At 40.9% G+C, this 21550-nt stretch overlaps 1 protein-coding gene across 4 annotated transcripts in view; it reads right to left on the bottom strand.

Annotated features, from left to right (window-relative positions):
* PARP9 (poly(ADP-ribose) polymerase family member 9) overlaps positions 1–21550 on the bottom strand; it is a 33686-nt gene continuing 12136 nt past the window's right edge. For 3 of the 4 annotated variants that reach the window (XM_032267701.1, XM_032267703.1, XM_032267702.1), the window contains exons 7-11: positions 16800–16851; positions 12919–13299; positions 9734–9873; positions 8971–9145; positions 4–820 (exon numbers count right to left, since the gene is read on the bottom strand). In XM_032267701.1, the coding sequence (XP_032123592.1) occupies positions 441–820; positions 8971–9145; positions 9734–9873; positions 12919–13299; positions 16800–16851 (1128 nt within the window). In that variant the 3' untranslated portion in view covers positions 4–440. Of the gene's footprint in view, positions 821–8970; positions 9146–9733; positions 9874–12918; positions 13300–16799; positions 16852–21550 lie in introns of all 4 variants that reach the window. The other variant, XM_032267700.1, reaches the window with a different exon arrangement.

The following is a 21550-nucleotide window of genomic DNA, read 5'->3' as shown; positions in this document are numbered from 1 at the left end:
TTAATCAGACATAGGTGATTTATTTTCATATCTAAAACACTTTATAATATTCTCTGGAAAATCTAAAATAATTCTGTTATCCTAATGTTTTTATACTATCATCATTTTAGAAAATAAAAGACTTGGATTATATACTAGAAAAAGTTCTTCATTATATGCAAAATATTTATCTCCACTAGTAAAGGAGATTAAAGAACATCTGTAAGAGGAAACAAGGTCCTGAAAGTGTTTCATTTGGTATCTACCTACCCCAATCCCAAGACATAAAGACAGATAAAGGCACTAAGATACTAGTATGTGGCTAGTCCTTTCAATATCCCAGTCAGTCCATACAGATAACCCATGGATTATATTCAAGCCACTCTGTAAGCCATTGATGGTCATTATTTGGTTAGTTCACCTAAGGTAAGGCCATATCAGCTGTTAAAATGATGTGGAGATTAATCAACAGGGCTGCCACTTGTTAATCCCTTCAAAGGATGCTGTGCAAAGGATCTCATTGGTCCTGATGAGTAATCTTGTGACTGTACATAACCCTTGGTGCATGTCCACAAATACTGGGGTATAGCCTGCATGCTACTAAAAATAACAAAGGTTTCAGGACTGGAGACACTGTCAACCACACTGTCATGACTATCTACAGCTCCAGGACTTAGTGGTGGGGGACCAATATTTAACTGACGTCCCTGGCAGAAGGAGCCTGTAAGTACTTCAGCCTCGAATACACAGATCAGCTTATCTTCAGTAGAGGTTTTCTTGGCCTTCTCTGCCAGGCTTTTGAGGTTCTTGGTGAAGTATATGCCAACTCCATATTTTGGATCTGATGAAAGAAAAAAATTAAAAGATTATTATGATCTGGTGAATGATATTGCCAGTTTGGATACTAACATCTATTCTCTCTCTAGTCTTCCAAATAATCACTTTCTCCTGGTTCTGACTCCCTCTTTCTATAGCAAAGGCAATCAAAATTGTTCCTTGAAACAAATTATCACTGACAACATCAACATAATATTAACTTACATTCAAATATACCATTAGGGCTGGATGCGATAGCTTATGTCTGCAATCCCTGCCCTTTGGTAGGCCGCAGCAGGTAGATCACCTGAGGTCAGGAACCTGGCCAACATGATGAAACCTCATCTCTGCTAAAAATACAAAAAATCAGCCAGGCGTGGTAGTGGGCACCTGTAATCCCAGCTACTCAAGAGGCTGAGGCAGGATAATCGCTTGAACTCAGGAGATGAAGGTTGCAGTGAGCCAATCATGCCACCACACTCCAGATGGAGCAAAACTCCATCCCGAAAAAAAAAAATACCATTAGTGTTCATAGAGAAGTCAATGATTTTCAAAGTATTGCACATTGATTAGATTAAATTATCTGTGATCTGGGTAGTAACTCCACTTAAATGACAAAAGTTCTGAGATTCAAAGAACTTAGATTCAAGTCAATATTATCAACTAAGTAGCTGACAGAGGATAATAGACAGAAGGTTCTGTTTCCCTTAGAACATGGTGTGACTTCTACACACTACACATAGGGATATTTATAAAACTCTCAAGAAGATGGTTTAAAAATAGCATCTAATAAGAGAGTGCCTGCTAACCTTATGAACAGCATTACAAGAAAAATATGTAATCTGGGTGGGGTGGCACACACCTGTAGTCCCAGCACTTTGGGAGGCCAAGGTGGGTGGATTGCTTGAGCCCAGCCTAGGCAACATGGCAAAACCCCATCTCTGCAAAAAATACAAAAATTAATCCTAGCTACTCAGGAGGCTGAGGTGGGAAGATTGATTGAACTTAGGAGGTTGAAGCTGTAGTGATCTGTGATTGGGCCACTGCATTCCAGCCTGGGTGACAAAGCAAGACCCTGTCTCAAAAAAAAGAAAAAGTAAAAGAAAAAAATATATCAAGAGGAATGTGGAGTATATAAAATGTCAGTGTGCATACTTCATTGTTTAGGAAAAGCACTCCTGAATTTGGAAGGGCAGAGGTATTCTAGTCACCAGGAGGGTATTGTGTGCTCTGCATGGCACAATACCTCATGAAGAATATCCATGTGCATTTTATCTAGGTCCATGCTCACCAGACAATTTTCCACCCATCAGGCACTCAGGGGACTATAATACTAAGGAGGATGTGCCCTATTCCCACCACTAGAAATGAGCATACATTCTGACACATTGCCCGTGATCTGTATTATCTTCTTTGGAGTATTAAAAACACTCAGGCGGTTGGGGGCCAAATTCTGGACCTCAAAGTAATCCCTGTTCAATGACCTTTCTGACCTCACTTAGAGGAAAAAAAATTATATCTTCTTTGATGCCATATTATCCTTCCTTACTTTCCTTTTTTTCTTTTCATTTCCTCCCTCTCTTTCTTCTTATTTTATTTATTTATTTTTTTGAGACAGAGTCTTGCTCTGTTGCCCAGGCTGGAGTGCAGTAGCATGATCTCGGCTCACTGCAGCCTCCACCTCCTGGTTCTAGTGATTCTCCTGCCTCAGCCTCCTGAGTAGCTGGAACTACAGGCGCACGCCACCAGACCTGGCCAATTTTTTATTTTCAGTAGAGATGGGGTTTCACCCTGTTGGCCAGGCTGGTCTCAAACTCCTGACCTCAGGTGATCCACCCACCTCAGCTTCCCAAAGTGCTGGGATTACAGGTGTGATGTACCACATCCAGCCTCTCCCTCTCTTTCTTTATGTGGGTCTTAACCAAATACTTTTAGGTTCTAGAGCAGCACTGAACAATAAAAAAAAAAACATACTACAAGTCACACATGTCATTTAAAATTTCCAGGCTGAGTGGCTCATGTCTGTAATCCCAGTGCTTTGGGAGACCGAGACCAAGGCAGGAGGGTCGGTGGAGGCCAGGAGTTTGATGGGTGGAGGCCAGGAGACCAACCTGGGCAACACAGTGAGACCCAATCTCTACCAGAAATAAAAAAATTAGTCAGGCGCTGTCACACTCACCTAGAGTTCCAGCTACTCTAGTAGCCATATTTTTATTTATTTATTTATTTATTTAGAGACAGAGTTTCGCTCTTTTTGCCTAGGCTGGAGTGCAATGGCATGATCTCAGTTCACTGCAACCTCCACTTCCTGGGTTCAAGCAATTCTTCTGCCTCAGCCTCCCGAGTAGCTGGGATTATAGGCATGTGCCACCACGCCTGGCTAATCTTGTATTTTTAGCAGAGACGGTTTCTCCATGTTAGTCAAGCTGGACTCAAACTCCTGACTTCAAGTGATCCATGACCCCGCTCCCCGGCCTCCGAAAGTACTGGGATTACAAGCGTGAGACACCATGCCTGGCCTGCCACATTTTAAACAGTTAAAAAAATAAAAATAAAACAGGTGAAATTAACATTTTTATTTAAGCCATTCAAGATGTTATTTTAACATGTAATCTATATTTTTAAAAGTATTAGATATTTTACATTCTTTTGTAATAGGTCTTTGAAATCTGATGTGTATTTTATATTTACAGCATCTTTCAGTTCAGACCAGGCACATTTCAAGTGCTCAATAGTCACATTTGGCTAGCAGCTACCATATTGAACAGTGCAGCTCTGGAAATTCAAAAGTGAGTAAGATATGATCCCTGTTCCCAACATTTCACAAAGGGAACTCAGATAAAATATAGCACAATTTATGTGGCAAGAAAATATTTTATCTCAAAATATTACCTTTCCAGAGAGTTTCTTCTTGTTCTTTGTTCTTCGACTTAAGGAGTACTTGCTGCTTTTTTTTTTTTTTTTTTTTGAGACAGAGTCTCGCACTGTCGTCCAGGCAGGAGTGCAATGGTGCTCACTGTAACCTCTGCCTCCCAGGTTCACACAATTCTCCGCCTCAGGCTCCTGAGTAGCTGGGATTACAGGTGCACACCACCACACCCCGCTAATTTTTTGTATTTTTAGTAGAGGCGGGGTTTCGCTATGTTGACCAGATTGGTCTCAAACTCCTGACCTCATGACCCACCCGCCTCAGCCTCCCAAAGTGCTTGGGATTACAGGTGTGAGCCACCATGCCCAGCCCCTTGCTACTTCTTATTAAGGTCAAAAAGGATAAAGTTGAGAACAAAGTTTATACATAAATATATATACATATATATATATGTATGTATATATATATCTGTATGTATCTATACATTTATGTTTATGAGTGTATATTTATATATATAATAATATAATTATTTTTAATTCACAGAGGAGAATATGGTCTTGAAATTCTGGCTCTCAGAGTTAGCTTTTCTGAGAGGAAGAAGGCTTTTTGAACCAAAAGCTAAAAACCAGAAGGATTCAGAGCATGGGGTTTTTACCATAAACAACAGAGCAGAGAGTAATGTAAGATATTCTAAGAACATTTTTCTCATTTCAGGACAAATGAAAGTTCTTTCTTCTAGCTAGTAGGAAGAGAAGTATAACTATGTGACTAGAGCTCTTGGGGGAACTTGGGAAAGGGCTGCCTTCACTACCCCAACTCCCTTGAGAGCCCTGGGAGTCAAGATGGGGCAGAACAATAGAAATCTCAGAGAAGAACAATTGGAGGGACTTGCAGAGTAGACAGGACCCTGGCCTGACTCTGGTGGGTACAGTCCCTCATCCAGCCTCATCACCTAAGTGGAGAATAGCAACGGCTAAGTAAGTCTCGGGAACAGGTGAAGACCGCTACCCAAGACCCTGCATTCAGCTTGGAAGAAACACATGTTCAAAAATTTCCTGTGCTGCAGAAGGAACATAGAAATGGCCTGAAAAGGAATTTCTTCAGCATGAAAAAGACACAGAGTAGCCTGTGCAGACACTGCCTGAGTGCAAAAGGCACAGGAGAGAGCTGATGACCAAAGCTTGGGTGGTTTAACAAGCAGAGGACAATGGGAGCCACAAGTCAGACAACTCTCCCCACCATGCCTCTCTCAGCAAAGAGAAAGGAGGAGAAAAGGGGCAACATTGCAAGAACTGAGTTTTAATCTTGAAGGAACTATGAAAACTCTTAAAATGACTGAGTTCACCTTGAACTGTCAAGATTCAAATTCTCCACATTTGTGGACATGGGGAACATGAGAGCTGGGTAAAGTTGTGTTATACAGCCATAAAGGAAATTAGTTCTATGCCTGAGCTTTGTAGGACTATAGATTTTATTACTTATTAAAGTTATAGATGTCATAACAAAGGAATGGAGTAATGCAGGAGCACAGAAGAGGAAGCTACTTACTAGGCCTGCAGGCCTGCAGGAAAGGTGCCAACCAGGAGATGCCATTTGTACTATGTCTTGAAGAAAGAATAGGGGTTTGTAGCACTGAAAAGGGCAAGGAAGGAAGTCTCTCCACAGACAACAGTATAGAGGCGTGAAAGCATGCAGCATGTTTAGGGCATTCTAAAAAGTTAATGGCTGGAGTCTTGAGGAACATAGTGGATAATGACTGCTGAAATAATGTGGGAGCTAGGGCCTTATATTCTCTGCTAGGGAGTTTGGGTTTCCACCTTGCAGGCAACTGGGAATACAGATATTAAGCAAGAATGTAATTTTTAGCATGATAATTCTGGTCGTAAAGGATAGATTAGGTAGGAGTGTGTTTTGCGGCAAGGAAAGGCCCTGGTAATAGTCGAGGCCTAAAGGCAGATGAACTAAGGCAGTAGGAATAGGAAGTAAAACTGGGCTGAGATCTTCAAGAGATTGAATCACTAGGACTGGGTGAATGCCTGGGTATATGGGTGAGGGAAAAGGAGAAATGGAGGATGATGTTTCAGGCTTAGGAAAACTGGTAAGTAGATGGTGATGATATTAACTACGTTAGGGCGAATCAGAAAACAAAGGGCATATTTCTTAGAGAAAATCATGGCCAAGAAGAGATCAATTTGAGGTACCTATGGGACATCTGGGTAAAGATGTCTAAAGCAGAGTCAGATATATGAACCTGTAGGTCAGGAGAACAGGTAAGGAGTTAGAGTTAGAAATTCATAAGCCATCATCATTGAGATAGGAGTTGAGACAATGGGAATAGGTGCCATCACCAAGGGGGACATTGTAGAGGAAAAAGAAAGAAGATAAAGAATGGGCAGCAGATGAACTCATGAGATTACAAATTGTAAGAGCAAGAACTCTAGTTTTTTGTTTACGCTCTATTTCTAGTACCCCTAGCACAGGGCCTGATTCATAGAATGTGCTTAATAAATACCTGTGGAAAAAATGAATCAACCCAATAAGAAACTACATGTGTAGATGCCTTCTTGCTGCATTCAACCAAGTCCTACAAGCAAGAGATTTATTCAGAATTGGCTGGGATGCAAACATAAATAGAAAAAAGAAAATAAAGCTTTGTTAACAGAAGTTCCCTCTCCTCTGTCTGTGGGTGGTCATTTAAAATGACTGAGAGTCCTATAATTTGGAACATTGCAGGGCTAAAAAAGCTAAGAGCTTTTGTACTCCAAATAACAACAGCTTCAGTGGTAAAAAGATTGGTATCTCCTCGGCTTGTCTGTCACCCTCTGTTAAGAGTTCTCACCAGCCTACAGAGATGAGTCAATTGGTACAGGTCACATTATGGGTCATGTCTGAATTGCCTCAAGGCAGTGGCTATTAAGCTAAGAGATAGGGAGGAGGGCAGAGCACACAGACATCAGGCAAAAGACCAAAATCTTGAGTCTGAAGACTATATGGAGACAAGATCTTTGGTTTCGTAATAAAGACATCAAGTTAATCAGAAGCAATTAGGCCTCATGCCCACTGAATTTTTAAAGGAACCATATTTTTGAAGAAACCACAAGCCTGAGCAACAGCCTGAGCACATTCTACCCTGTGAGACAATCCATGACTCCCTGACAGGCAATGAGCCTGCAAATAGCCAAGGGCCACAATATATAAGGAAGATTTTCCCAGAGTGCAAAATAAGGGTTTTATAACACGGAATAGGGAGTCCTCCCTATACCCGTCCAGCAGCATGTAGATAAGTGGTGTGAGCAAGTGACTGTTGTGTGTTTTGCATCTCTCCTTTCAACATGGGCGTTTTCACTGCAGTTTTCCTGCTCTTTTTCATATCACTATACGATCAGTATGTTGGGGGCAATATCTTGCCTTTAAGCTTTAAGAGAGAACTGCCTGCGCGGTGTGGTAGCTCACGCCTGTAATCTCAGCACTTTGGGAGGACAAGGTGGGCGGATCACAAGGTCAGGAGTTGGAGACCAGCCTGGTCAACATGGTAAAACCTCATCTCTACTAAAAAAATATAAAAGTTAGCTGCGCATAGTGGCACACGCCTGTGACCCAGCTACTTGGGAGGTTGAGGCAGGAGAATTGTTTGAACCTGGGAGGTGGAGGTTGTAGTCAGCCGAGATCACGCCACTGCACTCCAGCCTGGGTGACACAGCAAGACTTTTGTCTCAGAAAACAAAATGGAGAACTGCCTGAATTTGAGGCCAACGATGAGTCTGGTAAGACCTTGGGACTGTCTTCCTTGGGAGGATAGTGGGTATCTTAGATGTTTTGGTAAGAAAGATGTGTATAGATGTTGGGTAGGCAAGTAGCAGGGTCTGCCACAGGACTGAAAAGAGAATACTCACTAGATTTGGAAAATAGGAGCACAGGGATGATCCTAATGAAAGTAATTTAAGTAGAAGTAGTGGGTGGGGACTACAGAGAAGCCAGCTTTAGGAGCAAATGGAAGTTGCAGATTTTTTAAGACTTTGCTGGCCAGGCGCGGTGGCTCATACCTGTAATCCCAGCACTTTGGGAGTCTGAGGTGGGCAGATCACCTGAGGTAGGGAGTTTGAGACCAGCCTGATCAACATGGTGAAACCACGTCTCTATTGAAAGTATAAAATTAGCTGGGTGTGGTGGCGCATGCCTATAATCCCAGCTACTTGGGAGGCTGAGGCAGGAGAATCGCTGGAACCCAGGAGGCGGAGGTTGCAGTGAGCTGAGATCACACCATTGCAGCCTGGGCAACAACAGCGAAACACTGTCTCAAAAAAAAAAAAAAAAAAAAAGAAGAAGAAAAGACTTTGCTAATGCAGAGACTATACTGATCATCACTTTCCTGGGGGTTGCTCCAAAAGGCTTCTTGGTGGGGATTCATTTCTCTATTTTTATCCCCAAGAATTGTATATGTTCAATATTTACCTCAAGTTTTGCCTATGTTCTTCCAGAACACAGAAAAGATGATTTCTAGGGTCTTTGGATCCTAGAAACCAAGGCTATTGGAATTGACTCCTCAGCCAAGGATCAGGCTACATATTTTGAAAGATAAAGATCAAGAGCCACATATTTAATGGACCAAGCAAACTCAAGCCGTCCTGTTAAATACCTATCTACAATTATTACTAAACTTCTTTTCCTCCTTTGAAGAGCCATAAAGCCAGAAATCTTCATTAGTGACTGAGGAGTAGAGGGGGCACTATAAGAATTATATATGCAATGTTAGTGTATATCTGAAAAGAGACATGGGAGTTACACATAGAACTCCTATGGCTGAAAAGGATCTTCAGATATTACGCACTTCACCTGCCAAATGATACCTAATTCATTCACTAGCAGGATATAGGAAATAAAAGGATGAAAGAAAAGACCAACTTTCTTAAACTTAAGAAAATGCCCTTTGAATTAAGAAATGAGGATGGTTCAGTGCTGGTGGTAATAATTTTGTTGAGATAAGTAAGGAAAAAAAAAAGCCCCAAGGTGCTCTCTGCAGATAGGACACAGAAACATATAAATGAGAAAAACGGTGAACTGTAGTTCTTACTGCTTACACTTTTCATCAATGTAGAATCCATCAGCAATAAAAGGTAAGAAGGAAAAGTAAAAAATACCACCCTTTCTAAAATACTTTGTGGCCTGGGTCATCATTTGTGACCTCTAAATTGTGGTCACAAATGATCCCTTCCCCACAGCAATAAATGTTATTAGTGGAACCATCTACTGATGTCAGCTCACCAAATCCCACAGAGCAGCCCCAATGATGAAGCATTGACACCTACCGCAGGGCACCGAGTACGTCCTTTGAAAACCAACCCTGCATACCATTTTGCAGAACTGGTGTGGGACTTGCTGAAACAGTCTGTGGCTCACAGGTTGCCTGTGGGGTTTTCCTTCCATCATTTTCTTTTTTAGTTGAAAGGCAGCCATAAGAACTTTATTGTCTATCTTCTCCACCTAGAACCATGGAAAAGAAAGACTGAACAAGAGGCTAGAGAACTGCTTTTTAAATTGCCTGTTATACTGCTTCAAAAATAAAGGAGCTTATGTGCGTACTATTACTTTGCATGCAATTTGTTTTTCATATAAAGTTGCAAAAGAGTCTATCCTCCCTCTAATCCTCTCCTGTTTTGATTCTATCTCTTCAAGATTCCCTGCCCCTTCTCTAATAAATTCCTTTAACACAAATTCGCTGATGTAGACATAGTTTCTGCCCTCTTAAGCTCATAATTTAGTGAGATAGAAAATAGGTAAACAATTATAACACATTGTGATAAATGCTATTCCGCTTCTTTTATTTTGCTCAAAGATGGGCTTCCTGGATCTAAAATCTTTGCTTCTGTGTGTCCTGATGTTATTTCTACCTCCTGATTCCAACTATACCCCTCGTGCCTGCCCTGCCCTGCTCTCTTTCCAGTCTTATTGACCTAGGATTCCAAGTCCATCAGCAATCGGCTTAGAATCATCAGCAGGTGAGCTTTTCTTTTGGCTACAGAAGCAAGTTAATAACAGGATGAGCCAAATCCTCCCCTTTGTTAGGTATACCTTTAAAACCTGCAAACCACATATTTCAAGCTGCTTCTTCTGATCCAGAAGCTCTTGAGTTAAATGCACAGGATATTTCAGAAATAAGATATTTTCTTTTTTTTCGTCTTGGGTTTTTGGTTGCTGATTAGTCCACTGTCCTAAAAATGAGTAACACAAGAACTTTGTTTCAATGCTCTGAGGGAGGAAAAAATAAATTTAAATGAAACAAAATCTAGAAATTTAGAGGAAGGGATTAGCCAGTTTAAATTGTATGCCTCATGTGTTTAACACATGCCAGGAGAGCTTTAATTCTATAAGCAGTCAGGATAAAATAAAGGGGCAATACATTTGCCTTTGGATGATTTGGATCATGAGGCTAAGGGGATGTGAGTATAAGGGGCATTAATATATGCTTGTTTCTCCACAGTCAGTGCTGTAATGATGAGAAATAATTGTGTTGCTCATAGGAAATGTTTTTATTTCTAGCCCCAATGCCTATCAGCAAAAAGAGGCAGGCATTAGAAAACATTAATTAAGGAATGATGGGAAATAATATGACATTTGTATAACACTTCAAAATTTTCAGTATCCTTCCTTTTTTGATCATTACAGCACCACCAAGAAATAATTAACACAATTTTGCAAATAAAGAAATTGAAGTTCAAATAACTTGCCCCATATCACACACCTAGGGAGTAAAGAGCTAAGATTACAAACCTGGATTTCATCAATGTTTTTGCAAGTGGACAAGGCAAAATACTTGGAACATGCATCACTCATATACCACCCAATGAAGAACAGCAAAATTTGGAGATTAAGAGTCTATGGCGTTTTGTTTTACCTCCCTTCCTCTTTTCTCCTTCTCCCATTTCCCTCCCTCCCTCCCTCCCTCCTTCCCACCTTCCCTCCCTTCCTTCCTTCCCTTTCTTCCTTTCTTTCCTTCCTTCCTTCCCCTCTTTCCTTCCTTTATTCCTTCCATCCTTTTTTTCAAGAGGCAACATGTTTTTGTCCAAGGAAGCTTCTAGCTGGACTAAGTATACAGGTGGACAAATGAAAACCAAAAAAAGACTTGTTTTCTCTTGGTTTATTTTTAGTTTGACTTAAGACCAAGTATGCTAAAATGACCTAATCCCTGGTTCATCAACTAATTGAATGGGCTCGATTTAAGCACAAAAAACAGGTGATAAATAGAGGGAAACTCTAGTACTAGAGAGCCAAGTTGTAAATCTGAGAAAGTAGGAGGGACAAAACTCCCACAGCAGAGGAGCTGCAAAGCCTAGAAACTTCAATGGAAGACTGTAAATTAACTTTGGAGAGCAATAGCTCATAATTCTAAGGCGTAATATTAGAGTTCAGTTTACTTAAAGTTCAACAAACATTTGCCAAGCTTCTCCTACATGCTAGGCATTGGTCTGGGCACTGGAGACCCAAAGATCACAAACTTCTGTGATTGGAATCACCTACCATGAAGGATTAGAAGAGTGGCATAAAAGAAAGGCGATGCCTAACTTTGATTTTAAAAATAAAATTATTGTTCTGATGGATATTTGATATTCCTTATAATGATAACTCATCTCATAATTAAGATCTTAATCTGATTAAGAGGCAGGTTTGCCTGAACCTCTAAGGTTTCTGTGGAGTAATATACTTAGTCATCAACTACCAAAAGTGCCATCTTGCGGCAGAACCGGGGACTTACATGACTGAAAATTGTCAATAGCTGGGAGAATTGGCCCACCTTATGATTTCAGTTAATTTAAAGCAATGCCACACACACACACACACACACACACACACACACACACACACATAGAGTAATGCCGCAAGTTTTATAGGAGATTCATGTTTGTATCCTGTTCTGAGCTGACACTGGTGTCAGTTTCAATACCTACATACATACTTACATTCATTATGTTTAAAAAATAATCTTGGTTCTTATGCTTGTGTATTCTTTTTATCCATTTTTTTCACCACTGTGTTTTCTGTAGAATGTGTATACAACATTTATGACAAACTCTCACTCACTCTAACCATTTATTCCTGCATTATTTTTACAAACACATAGTGAAAATAAGGTGTCCTTTGAAATTTTGTCTCTGAATTTTTGCACCTCTTGCTAAATCCATTCTCCACATTATAACCAGTGATATTTCTAAAAACACAAGTCTTATCTTAACTTTGCTTAACATTCTTTAAGGTTCCTTATTTGTTTCGAGAAAATCTCTGAACGGTTTTATGTGATTTATAAGGTTTGGCATAATCCAGGCCCTGCGACAGTCTGATTTCTTGAAATTTTCTTTAGTTGTCTGACTAACTTCTACCTATTATCCAGTTCTCCATTTATGACACCTGTGACAAGCCCTCCCCTGACTTCCCAAGCCTGGGTTAGGTGCCTCTCCACAGTGCTCCCAGAATACTTTTGCTTTCCTTGATCATCACCTGTGTGCTCCTCAGGGTCCCCAATTAGGCTTTGAGCAGGAACAATGTCCATCTTGTTTATTGCTGTAGTCCTTGCACTTAACACAATGCTTGGCAGGTCATGGGTGCAATTTGCATTAGTTGAATGAAATCTATCTCTATCTCTATCTCTATATCCTCAGATGGTATTTCAATAGTATAATTTCCTAGTTAGCTCTAGGGCTCCGTTAAAAGGATCTCTTCAGATCCAAATTCCCACATGTATTCTGATGTGTTTAGCCACTGACTGAATGGGAGACAACTGAGTGTACCTGACATTACCAATGTATAATTTAATTGGTGAGAGGGCTCAAGGTAAGTAATTTCAGGGTTCCTAATGCTGTCAGTAACAAATAAATGCAATAAAACCTGATAAAAGAAATAAGTTAATCAGATGGAATGTGTCTGCATTTGAGTGCTACATCTGAAGAATTAGAGATGTATATTTTTCTCCATGGCTTGGGCTTGAGTTTTACCACTGCCAAAATTCCATGTAATTGCCTCTTAGACAATCAACATTATTACAAGTAAATCAAACTGTGTTTATGTGTGTGTTCACAAATAACCCTGATTGCCAAAAAGAGACCCCAAAAATGGCTCATGAAAGTTTATGATCTAACACAGAACCAAAATGTTTGCTCCCTCCTCTCTCCTGTCTCTTACCCACATCCGTATGTACATGCTCACACTGAAAAGAAGAAATAATGGGGAGAGTTTACTTTCTAACTTAATAGAAAGTTACTCACCTAAGAAGTTCCAAAGGCTTCGCTCCTTTTTCCTTGCCATTTCTTCCTGTACTTTACAAAGCATATCTTCAATGTTCATAACCACCTCAATGAGGTCAGCCGGGGCTCCTGCAATCTCTAATTTTGTCCTTTCTGGGCTGGTAATTTCTGTGATAGTGACCCTTGAAGTTTTCTGAAGCTGAGACAAGATATCATGTTCCTTTTTCCCAAAGTACAGAATATGGTTATTCTCAATGATGTGAGGTTGAGGGAGACTCAGAATTCTCTGGATCCATGCTTGGGCCGCACACATTTCTTCTATGTTGAATCCCATCAGATTGATGGCAGGAGATGTAGCTTCAGGTCCATTTTCTCTTTTCTTCTCTCTGGATGACTGGGGGACTGAAATGACTATCATAAACAACCATGGAAGACTAGTGGGTTTTACAACAGTGCAGAACAAAACACCATGGCCAGTGTTTTACCCCTGTAATATTGCCACCATTGTCAGCAGTAGCAGCTTCAACTAAGTACCTATCTCTGAAAGCTGCATTGGGTATGAAGGAAATCTACATCTATCATTTATAGCCTCCTTGGGAACACAGAGTTTAGCTTGTAACAGATTGGCTTTATCATCGCTTGCCTCTGCTATGTTGCGTTTGTCAGTTCACAGCTGAATTCACTTTGTGATCTCACCCTGGATGTTAACTTATTTCCTGCTGAATAGGATTTTCCTTAACCTCTTGCTACTACTAGTTTTAAAATCAAACATCTCTGAAAGACACAGGGCTTGAAGAGTCAAAATTCTGGACAGCAGTGGAAATTAGCATCTTTCTCCTGAGACCTCAGTACAAGAGCTACAAAAGTACAAGAGCTACAAAAAAGTATAAGGACAGACCTAGAAGTAAGATGGGGAGGATGGCCTTCCTCTGAGTAAAGATAAAAAAGATAAAAGCCAAGGTTTTAGACAACAGTAAGAAGTAACCCAGTTTTTTAATTGGAGGCATACTTTTTTTTTAAACCCTTGTTCTGTCTGGGAGATTATTTTTTAGGAGAAAATGAAAACAATGCATGGTGATATTTCATTTATCCATTATTACCAAGAGAAAATTCTTATTATTATTATTTTGTTTTAGAGACAGGGTGTTGCTATGTTGCCCAAGCTGGTTTTGACCTCCTGGCCTCAAGCAATACACCCACCTTGGCCCCCCAAAGCACTGGGACTACAGGCATGAGTCACCATGCCTGGCTAATAATTATTATTCTAACTTTAGTATATGTGTTGGCAAAGTGAGTACTATTCTTCTAGATGAGTAAATTGTTCAAATCACTAAAGGATAACTCCTCTAGCACCAAAATACATTGAATTTTTAACTATGAGTTTATTATTATTTTTTTTTGAGACCAAGTCTCACTTTGTTGCCCAAGCTGGAGTACAGAGTGGTGCAATCTTAGCTCACTGCAATCTCCACCTCCTGGGTTCAAGCAATTCTCCTGCCTCAGCTTCCCGAGTAGTTGGGATTACAGGCATGCACCACCATACCTGGTTAATTATTTTTTGTATTTTTAGTAGAGACGGAGTTTTGCCATGTTGGCCAAACTGGTCTGGGACTCCTGACCTCAGGTGATCCGTGCGCCTTGGCCTCCCAAAGTGCTGGAATTACAGGCATGAACCACTGTGCCCAGCTGAGTTTAATATTTCTAATGGTAATGTACTATCTCTCTGCTTTCGTAAATAGTTTTTTTTTTTTTTTTTTTAAGATGGAGTTTCACTCTTGTTGCCCAGGCTGGAGTGCAATGGCGCATTCTCGGCTCATCGCAACCTATGCCTTCCAGGTTCAAGCAATGCTCCTGCTTCAGCCTCTCGTGTAGCTGGGATTACAGGCATGTGTCACCACATGCAGCTAATTTTGTATTTGTAGTAGAGATAGGGTTTCTCCATGTTGGTTAGGTTGGTCTCAAACTCCCGACCTCAGGTGATCTGCCCACCTAAGCCTCCCAAAGTGCTGGGATTACAGGTGTGAGCCACTGCACTCCACCCTTCCTAAATAGTTTAACCTTTCCTTCAAAATCTGAGATCATCATTAATCATTTTTGTTTGTTTGTTTTGGGACAGAGTCTCACTCTGTCACCCAGGCTGGAGTGCAATGGAATGATCATGACTCACTGCAGCCTTAACCTCCCTGGGCTCAGGTGATCCTCCCCCCTCAGCCTCCCAAGTAGTTGGGACTACAGGCATGCACCACCATGCCTGGCTAATTTTTGTATTTTTTGTAGAGATGGGATTTTACCATATTGCCCAGGCTGGTTTCGAACTCCTGACCTCAAGTTATCCACCTGCCTTGGCCTCCCAAAGTGCTGGGATTACAGACTTGAGACACTGTGCCCCATCATTAGTCATTTTTATGTCAATTATTGTCCTGTGCTATATAATTCCTTTATAGATGTCCTCAAGAATTACTGAATTAAATGTTGGCATTTGCCCTCATTATTCAGATTAATGACATACAGACCTTTTCATATTCCTTTTCTGTGTTAATCCTCACCTAAAACTCCTCTTATGTACCCACTGTGAATTCCCTGTGGTTCCCCAAACATGCACTGGATTTCTTTGCTCCTGTGGGTTTTCTCTAGCTTGGGTGCCCCACCCTACCATCTCTGGACATTGGAAATTTTGCCATACTTAAAGTCCAGCTTACAACCATCTCATCCATGAAGCCATTCTTGATCTTTTCCAGTCAAAAGGAATCTCTTTCTTCTCTGAGCTACCTGGGGAGCTTGTCTATCTTCTCAGTCATTATTTATTCCCTGGCATTTGTTTAATGCTTTCAACTTATAGAACATTTTTACATACATAATCTTTTATTATCCTCACAATAGACTGTTATACAGATAAATAAACAGGATCTTAAAAGGCACAGTTCCAGGCCAGAACTGTTAATGCTCTCCTTTCTTACTTCTAGCAGTACCAGGCCACTGAACATTCCATCTCAGTCCACTCAAACTCCACTAAAAAAATGACATTATATGCCTGTAATCCCAGCATCTTGGGACGTTGAGGCAGGCAGGTCACTAGAGCCCAGGGGTTTAGTCCAGTCTGGGCAACATGGAGAAACACCCTCTCTACCAAAAAATAAAAATAAAAAAAATTAGCTGGGTGTGGTGGCATGTGCGTGTAGTCCCAGCTACTTGGGAGACTTAGGTGGGAAGATGGCTCGAGTCTGGGAGGCAGAGGTTGCAGTGAGCTGAGATCATGCCACTATGCTCCAGCCAGAGTGACAGAGCCAGACTTTGTCTCAAAAAGAAAAGGGGAAAAAAAAAAAACTGTTTGGCATCAAAATTGACTAGGGAATATTCAAAATACATATGCTTGGCCCAGATCCAGAGTTCCTGAATCAGCATCTGTAGAGTTACAACAAATACATATTTTGGGGTTTTCTGTTTGTTTATTTTTTAAAGTTTCCATCATGATCCCAGTGATTACTTGGGTTTGAGTAGCATTGAGTTAACCCATTTATCTGGTATTACTGAGATGTGTTTTCTGTAATTACAATAAATAACCCTATTTAGATTTTCAGAGCAGAAAGAGTGACTGAATGCCAGTTTATGGAAGCCAGAACTTTTTCTTCAGAAAAATCATAGATATCTATTTATGAATGAACCACTCACACTTTGGATTATCCATTGAAACTCAACCTTCCAGTGTTCATAACATGAAACTGGACCAAGCAAGAACAGAATCATGGTCATGGTATAGAGTAGGCAGGTATCCAAGCAGGAACACAATGGAATACATTTGGCTTATTTATTCTTCTTCTCCGCTCCATTAGTTCAGATGATCAAGAACAGAATGAGCCAATGGTGGCCAACACTACTTCCTGGCCTGTGAATTTCATACTTACCACTGTTCAAACTCAGCATCTGGGACCTCTTTGTCATTTCAGCACTGAAAACCTACAAGAAGCAAAATGGAGCAGAGAGTCATAAGCAGGGGTGATAGCCATCATCATCAAAATCTCCCTCTGCACACACAGCACTTGACTTCATCCACTCTGTCAGTCCCATTCCTACTACCACAAATCTAAAGCAGCTTTTAGGAAAGTCCTAGAGAAAAGAACCACAGTCTATTAGAACACGGAGAGAACAAGCATAGGAAAAATGGAGAGGAAATCAAAATCTGGTATAAATAAAGATGAATATATATCCCAAGAGAAAATATAACCATGCATCCATTCAACAGATATTGATGCCCTGCTTGCACTAAACCAAAGCTGTGGATATGTCACCAAAGAAGAAAACTACTGGTAGGTGCTCTTGTAACTAATAAAACACAAAGTCATTTAAAAAATGGTATATACACCAAACTTGGTCTGTAAATTGAATAATAACCTGTTTTATATGAGTTAATTCCGATAGAGTGCTTAAAATTGTTCCTGGCATATAGTAAATATTCAGTACATAGTAGCTATTGTAATTGTTATTATATGAGAGACTATAGACAAAGATTTGTGCATATTGCAATGCAGATCCATGAACATAATGTCTATTTGAAATAACACATCTCACTTAGCTTTTGGAGCCATGGTGTGTTCACTGTCTTCCTTGTCCCTTTTTTTTTTTTTTTTTTTTTTTTTAAGACAAGGTTTTGCTCTTGTTGCCCAGGTTGGAGTGCAATGGTGCGATCTTGGCTCACCACACCCTCTGCCTCCCAGGTTCAAGCAAGTCTCCTGCCTCAACCTCCCAAGTAGCTGGGATTACAGGCATACGCCACCACGCCCGGCTGATTTTGTATTTTTAATAGAGATGGGGTTTCTCCATGTTGATCAGTCTGGCCTCGAACTCCTAACCTCAGGAGATCTATCCGCCTTGGCCTCCCAAAGTGCTGGGATTACAGGCATAAGCCACCACACCTGGCCTTCCTTGTTCAAAGTAGATACAATTGGCATCCAGATGGTCCTGACTTATGATGGTTCAATTTAGGACGTTTTGGCTTTATTGATGGTGCAAAAGTGATACACATTCAGTGGTAACTGTACTTGGAATTTTTAATTTTGAGCATTTCCCAGGCTGGTGACATGTAGTAAGATGCTCTCTCGTGATGCTGGGCAGCGGCAACAAGCCAAACTCCCAGTCAGCCACGTGATCACAAGAGTAAACACTGTATTCAATAAGTTACATGAGATATTCAATACTTTATTACAAAATAGGCTTGTGTTAGATGATTTTGGCCAACTACAGGCAAATGTAAGTATTCTGAACATGTTTAAGATAGGATAGGCTAAGCTGTAATGTTTGGTAGGTTAGGTGTATTAAATGCAGTTATCTCATTGCAAGACTTATTTAGGAAGAAAATACATGCTTATTAGAAGGCTTATTAGAAGATGTATACATATGTCTGCACACACATCATACTTCCATGTGGATATAATATAGTGTTAATGCTGAAAAGAGCCTGCAGGAATGGTCAACATTTACTTTTAATGTAAATTACTGTGTAAGAAAATCCTCGTTTGAGTTACAAAACTGAAAGACGTGTCATTCTCTGTGTTTCTGTTTAGTGGTTCAGAACAAGGCTTTGAGGGCAGACAGACACCAAGGTTCTTGTTTTGGCCATGTGACTAGCTGTGTGCACATTAACCTCTGGGTTATGTTTTCAGATTTGTGAAATGGAGATGACAACAGTGGCTTAATCAAAAGATTGAGGGGAGAAGGAAATGAGACACCTTAGCACAGTGCCTGACAGACACAATACATGGCAATTTTGTTTTTTGAGATGACCCAGGCTGTAGTGCAGTGGTACAATCTTGGGTCACTGCAACCTCCGTCTCCTGGGTTCAAGTTATTTGCCTGCCTCAGCCTCCCAAATAGCTGGGATTATAGGCACACACCATGATGTCCAGCTTAGTTTTGTATTTTTAGAGAGCTGGGGTTTCTCCATGTTGGCCAGGCTGGTCTTGAACTCCTGACCTCAGGTGATCCACCTAGCTCAGCCTCCCAAAGTGCTGGGATTATAGGCATGAGCCACCGTGCCTGGCCCCCTATGGCACTATTTTTATTATTAGTACTTGGGGAAGTGCTCAGAGTGTGGTTGATCTTTCCATTTTTCTTAAACTGCCATACACATTTTTGTTTGTATGTTGGAGAGAATGAATCTTTTTTTTCTAGATGTGGTTAATTCCTCTTGTATGAAAATGGCACTTCATAAACAGTTCAGGGGCTGGGCACAGTGGCTCATGCGTGTAATCCCAGAACTTTGGGAGGCTGAGGTGGGAGCATAGCTTGAGTCCAGGATTTGAAACTAGCCTGGGCAACATAGTGAGACCCCACTTCCATGAAAAATAAAAGTATTAGCCAGGCATGGTGGCACATGCCTGTAGTCCCAGCTACTCAGGAGGCTGAGGCGGAAGAATCACTTGAGGCTGGGAGGTTGAGGCTGCAGGGAGTTATGATCGTACCACTGCACTCCAGCCTGGGCAACAGAGCAACATCCTGTGTCAAAAAAAAAAAAAAAAAAAAGAAAATTAAAAAAAGAAATAGTTCAGGGATGTGATCAGAGCACCTATCTGGGCTTAGAGATAATCCTCTGTATGGGGGAGACTGATGAACTTCATTTGAAGGACAGGATGACTCATTTTATCAGAAAGTGAGCTATTTCCTTGGGTCATGCAGCACCATCTCACCAGTTAGCTGTGGGTGAGACACAGTGGGACACTGGAGCTGGCATACAATGACTCAAGAAAGCCTGCTGTGAACATCTCTTCCAACTCTGCTTTCAGTGATATTGTATCAACAGCTTGAAAGCAGCCACAGAAATCAGCAAATGTTATGAATCTCCTGTGTCTAATTGGGCAGCAGAAGGAATAAGAACCTTTACACTTGCTCCAAGAAAGAGCAAGCTGGAACAAGTATAAATTGATTTCCTTATAGGGAGGGAGAAAATGGCAACCATGCACATAGAACAGGCCAGAAGGTGGGAATATGAGCAGTCATGTTTGCAGCCACTCTCTGCCAGGCACCAAGCAAGGCCCTTTATATCCAAAATCCAGACATGTGCCGGAAAGTCTCACTAAAACTTGGATTTTGCTACTGGCAGAATCAGAAACCTGTATCTTGAAAACCTATTTTAGGTTGCTGTATCTAATTTCCTTTCCTTTTTATTCTTTCCTAACATCATTAAAATATTTCTCGAAAATGCCAGCTAAGTGAGAATAAAGCAGAGATGGTAGGTACTTTAAATGCAGAACAGCACCACAATATATACTAATTATGTGGAATATATCATGGTTTATTCACATGTTAGAAACTCAGCTTGATCTGTCCACCCATACAAAAAGCTGAGATGAAGTGCACTCAGATGCATAAGACACACTTCCCTCCAACATATGGTCCCCAAACGTGTTAGACCACAGCTGATTTCCTTCCAAGGTCATCTACAGATGAGCTAAAAAAGAATGGGTTGAATCAGAGGGCAGTAGTGGAGACATGGCAAAACTAGCCAGGCACACCGCTGCTGTTAAAGAAATTGGAAAGAGGCTGGGTGCGGTGGCTCACGCCTGTAATCCCAGCACTTTGGAAGGCTGAGGTGGGCAGATGACAAGGTCAAGAGATTGAAATCATCATGGCAAAGATAGTGAAACCCTGTCTCTACTAAAAATACAAAAATTAGCTGGGCGTGGTGGCATGTGTCTGTAGTCCCAGTGACTCGGGAGACTGAGGAAGGAGAATTGTATGAACCCAGAAGGCGGAGGTTGCAGCGAGCCGAGATTGTGCCACTGCACTCCAGCCTGGCAACAGAGCCAGACTCCATCTTGAAAAAAAAACAAAGAAAAGAAAAGAAATTGGAAAGAAAAGAAAAACAATTTACTGAATTTAGTAATAATGCAGCGCTCAGTGAACTATAGCTCATTACAGTTGATGTAATAATAGCTAACCGTCTACTCTGTGCTAGGTACTGTTCTAAGTGTTTTACATGTATTAACTCATTTCATCTTCACAACAGCTCCAAAAGACAGTAATTAGTATCCCTCTTTTAAGGATGAGTAAACTGAGGCATAGATAAGTAAATTAACTTGCCCATGGTCATATAGCCAGTAAGAGGCAAAGCTGAGACTGATGGGGGTTTTAGAGGGAAAATTGATTTACTGAAAAGGAGAAGACAGACTAGGCATAGTGGCTCACACCTACTATCCCAGAGCTTTGGGAGCTGAGGTGGAAAGATCAGTTGAGCCCAGGAACTCAGGACGCCAGACTGGGTAACATAGTGAGACTGCTTTTCTACAAAAAAATTTAAAAATTAGCCAGGCATGGTAGCATGTGCCTGTAGTGCCTGCTACTCAAGAGGCTGGTATGGGAGGATCATTTGAGCCCAGGAGTTCAAGGCTACAATGAGTTATGATTGTGCACTGCACTCCAGCCTGGGCAACAAGCAAGACCTCATCTGTTTTAAAAAAAAAAGAGGGGGGAGGAGAGAAGACAGATAATTTGTCTTAAATATACTGGATTTGAGATGAATGATCAGAGATCCAAGTGGAAATGAGAGAGGGTTGGCTAAGAAGACAGGACTTTACAGAAGTTGTAAGAATAGTTGTGTTCTTGAAGGGAGAGAGATGAGAGAGGAGCAGAGAACCCCACACTGAAACTAGAAGGTTGCTTA

The sequence above is a fragment of the Sapajus apella genome, unplaced genomic scaffold (genome assembly GCF_009761245.1).
Source record: "Sapajus apella isolate SASKATOON/1434 unplaced genomic scaffold, GSC_monkey_1.0 scaffold171, whole genome shotgun sequence".
Lineage (NCBI taxonomy): Eukaryota > Metazoa > Chordata > Mammalia > Primates > Cebidae > Sapajus > Sapajus apella.
Note: the sequence above shows the minus strand (reverse complement) of the source record. Positions and strands in the feature narration are given on the sequence as shown.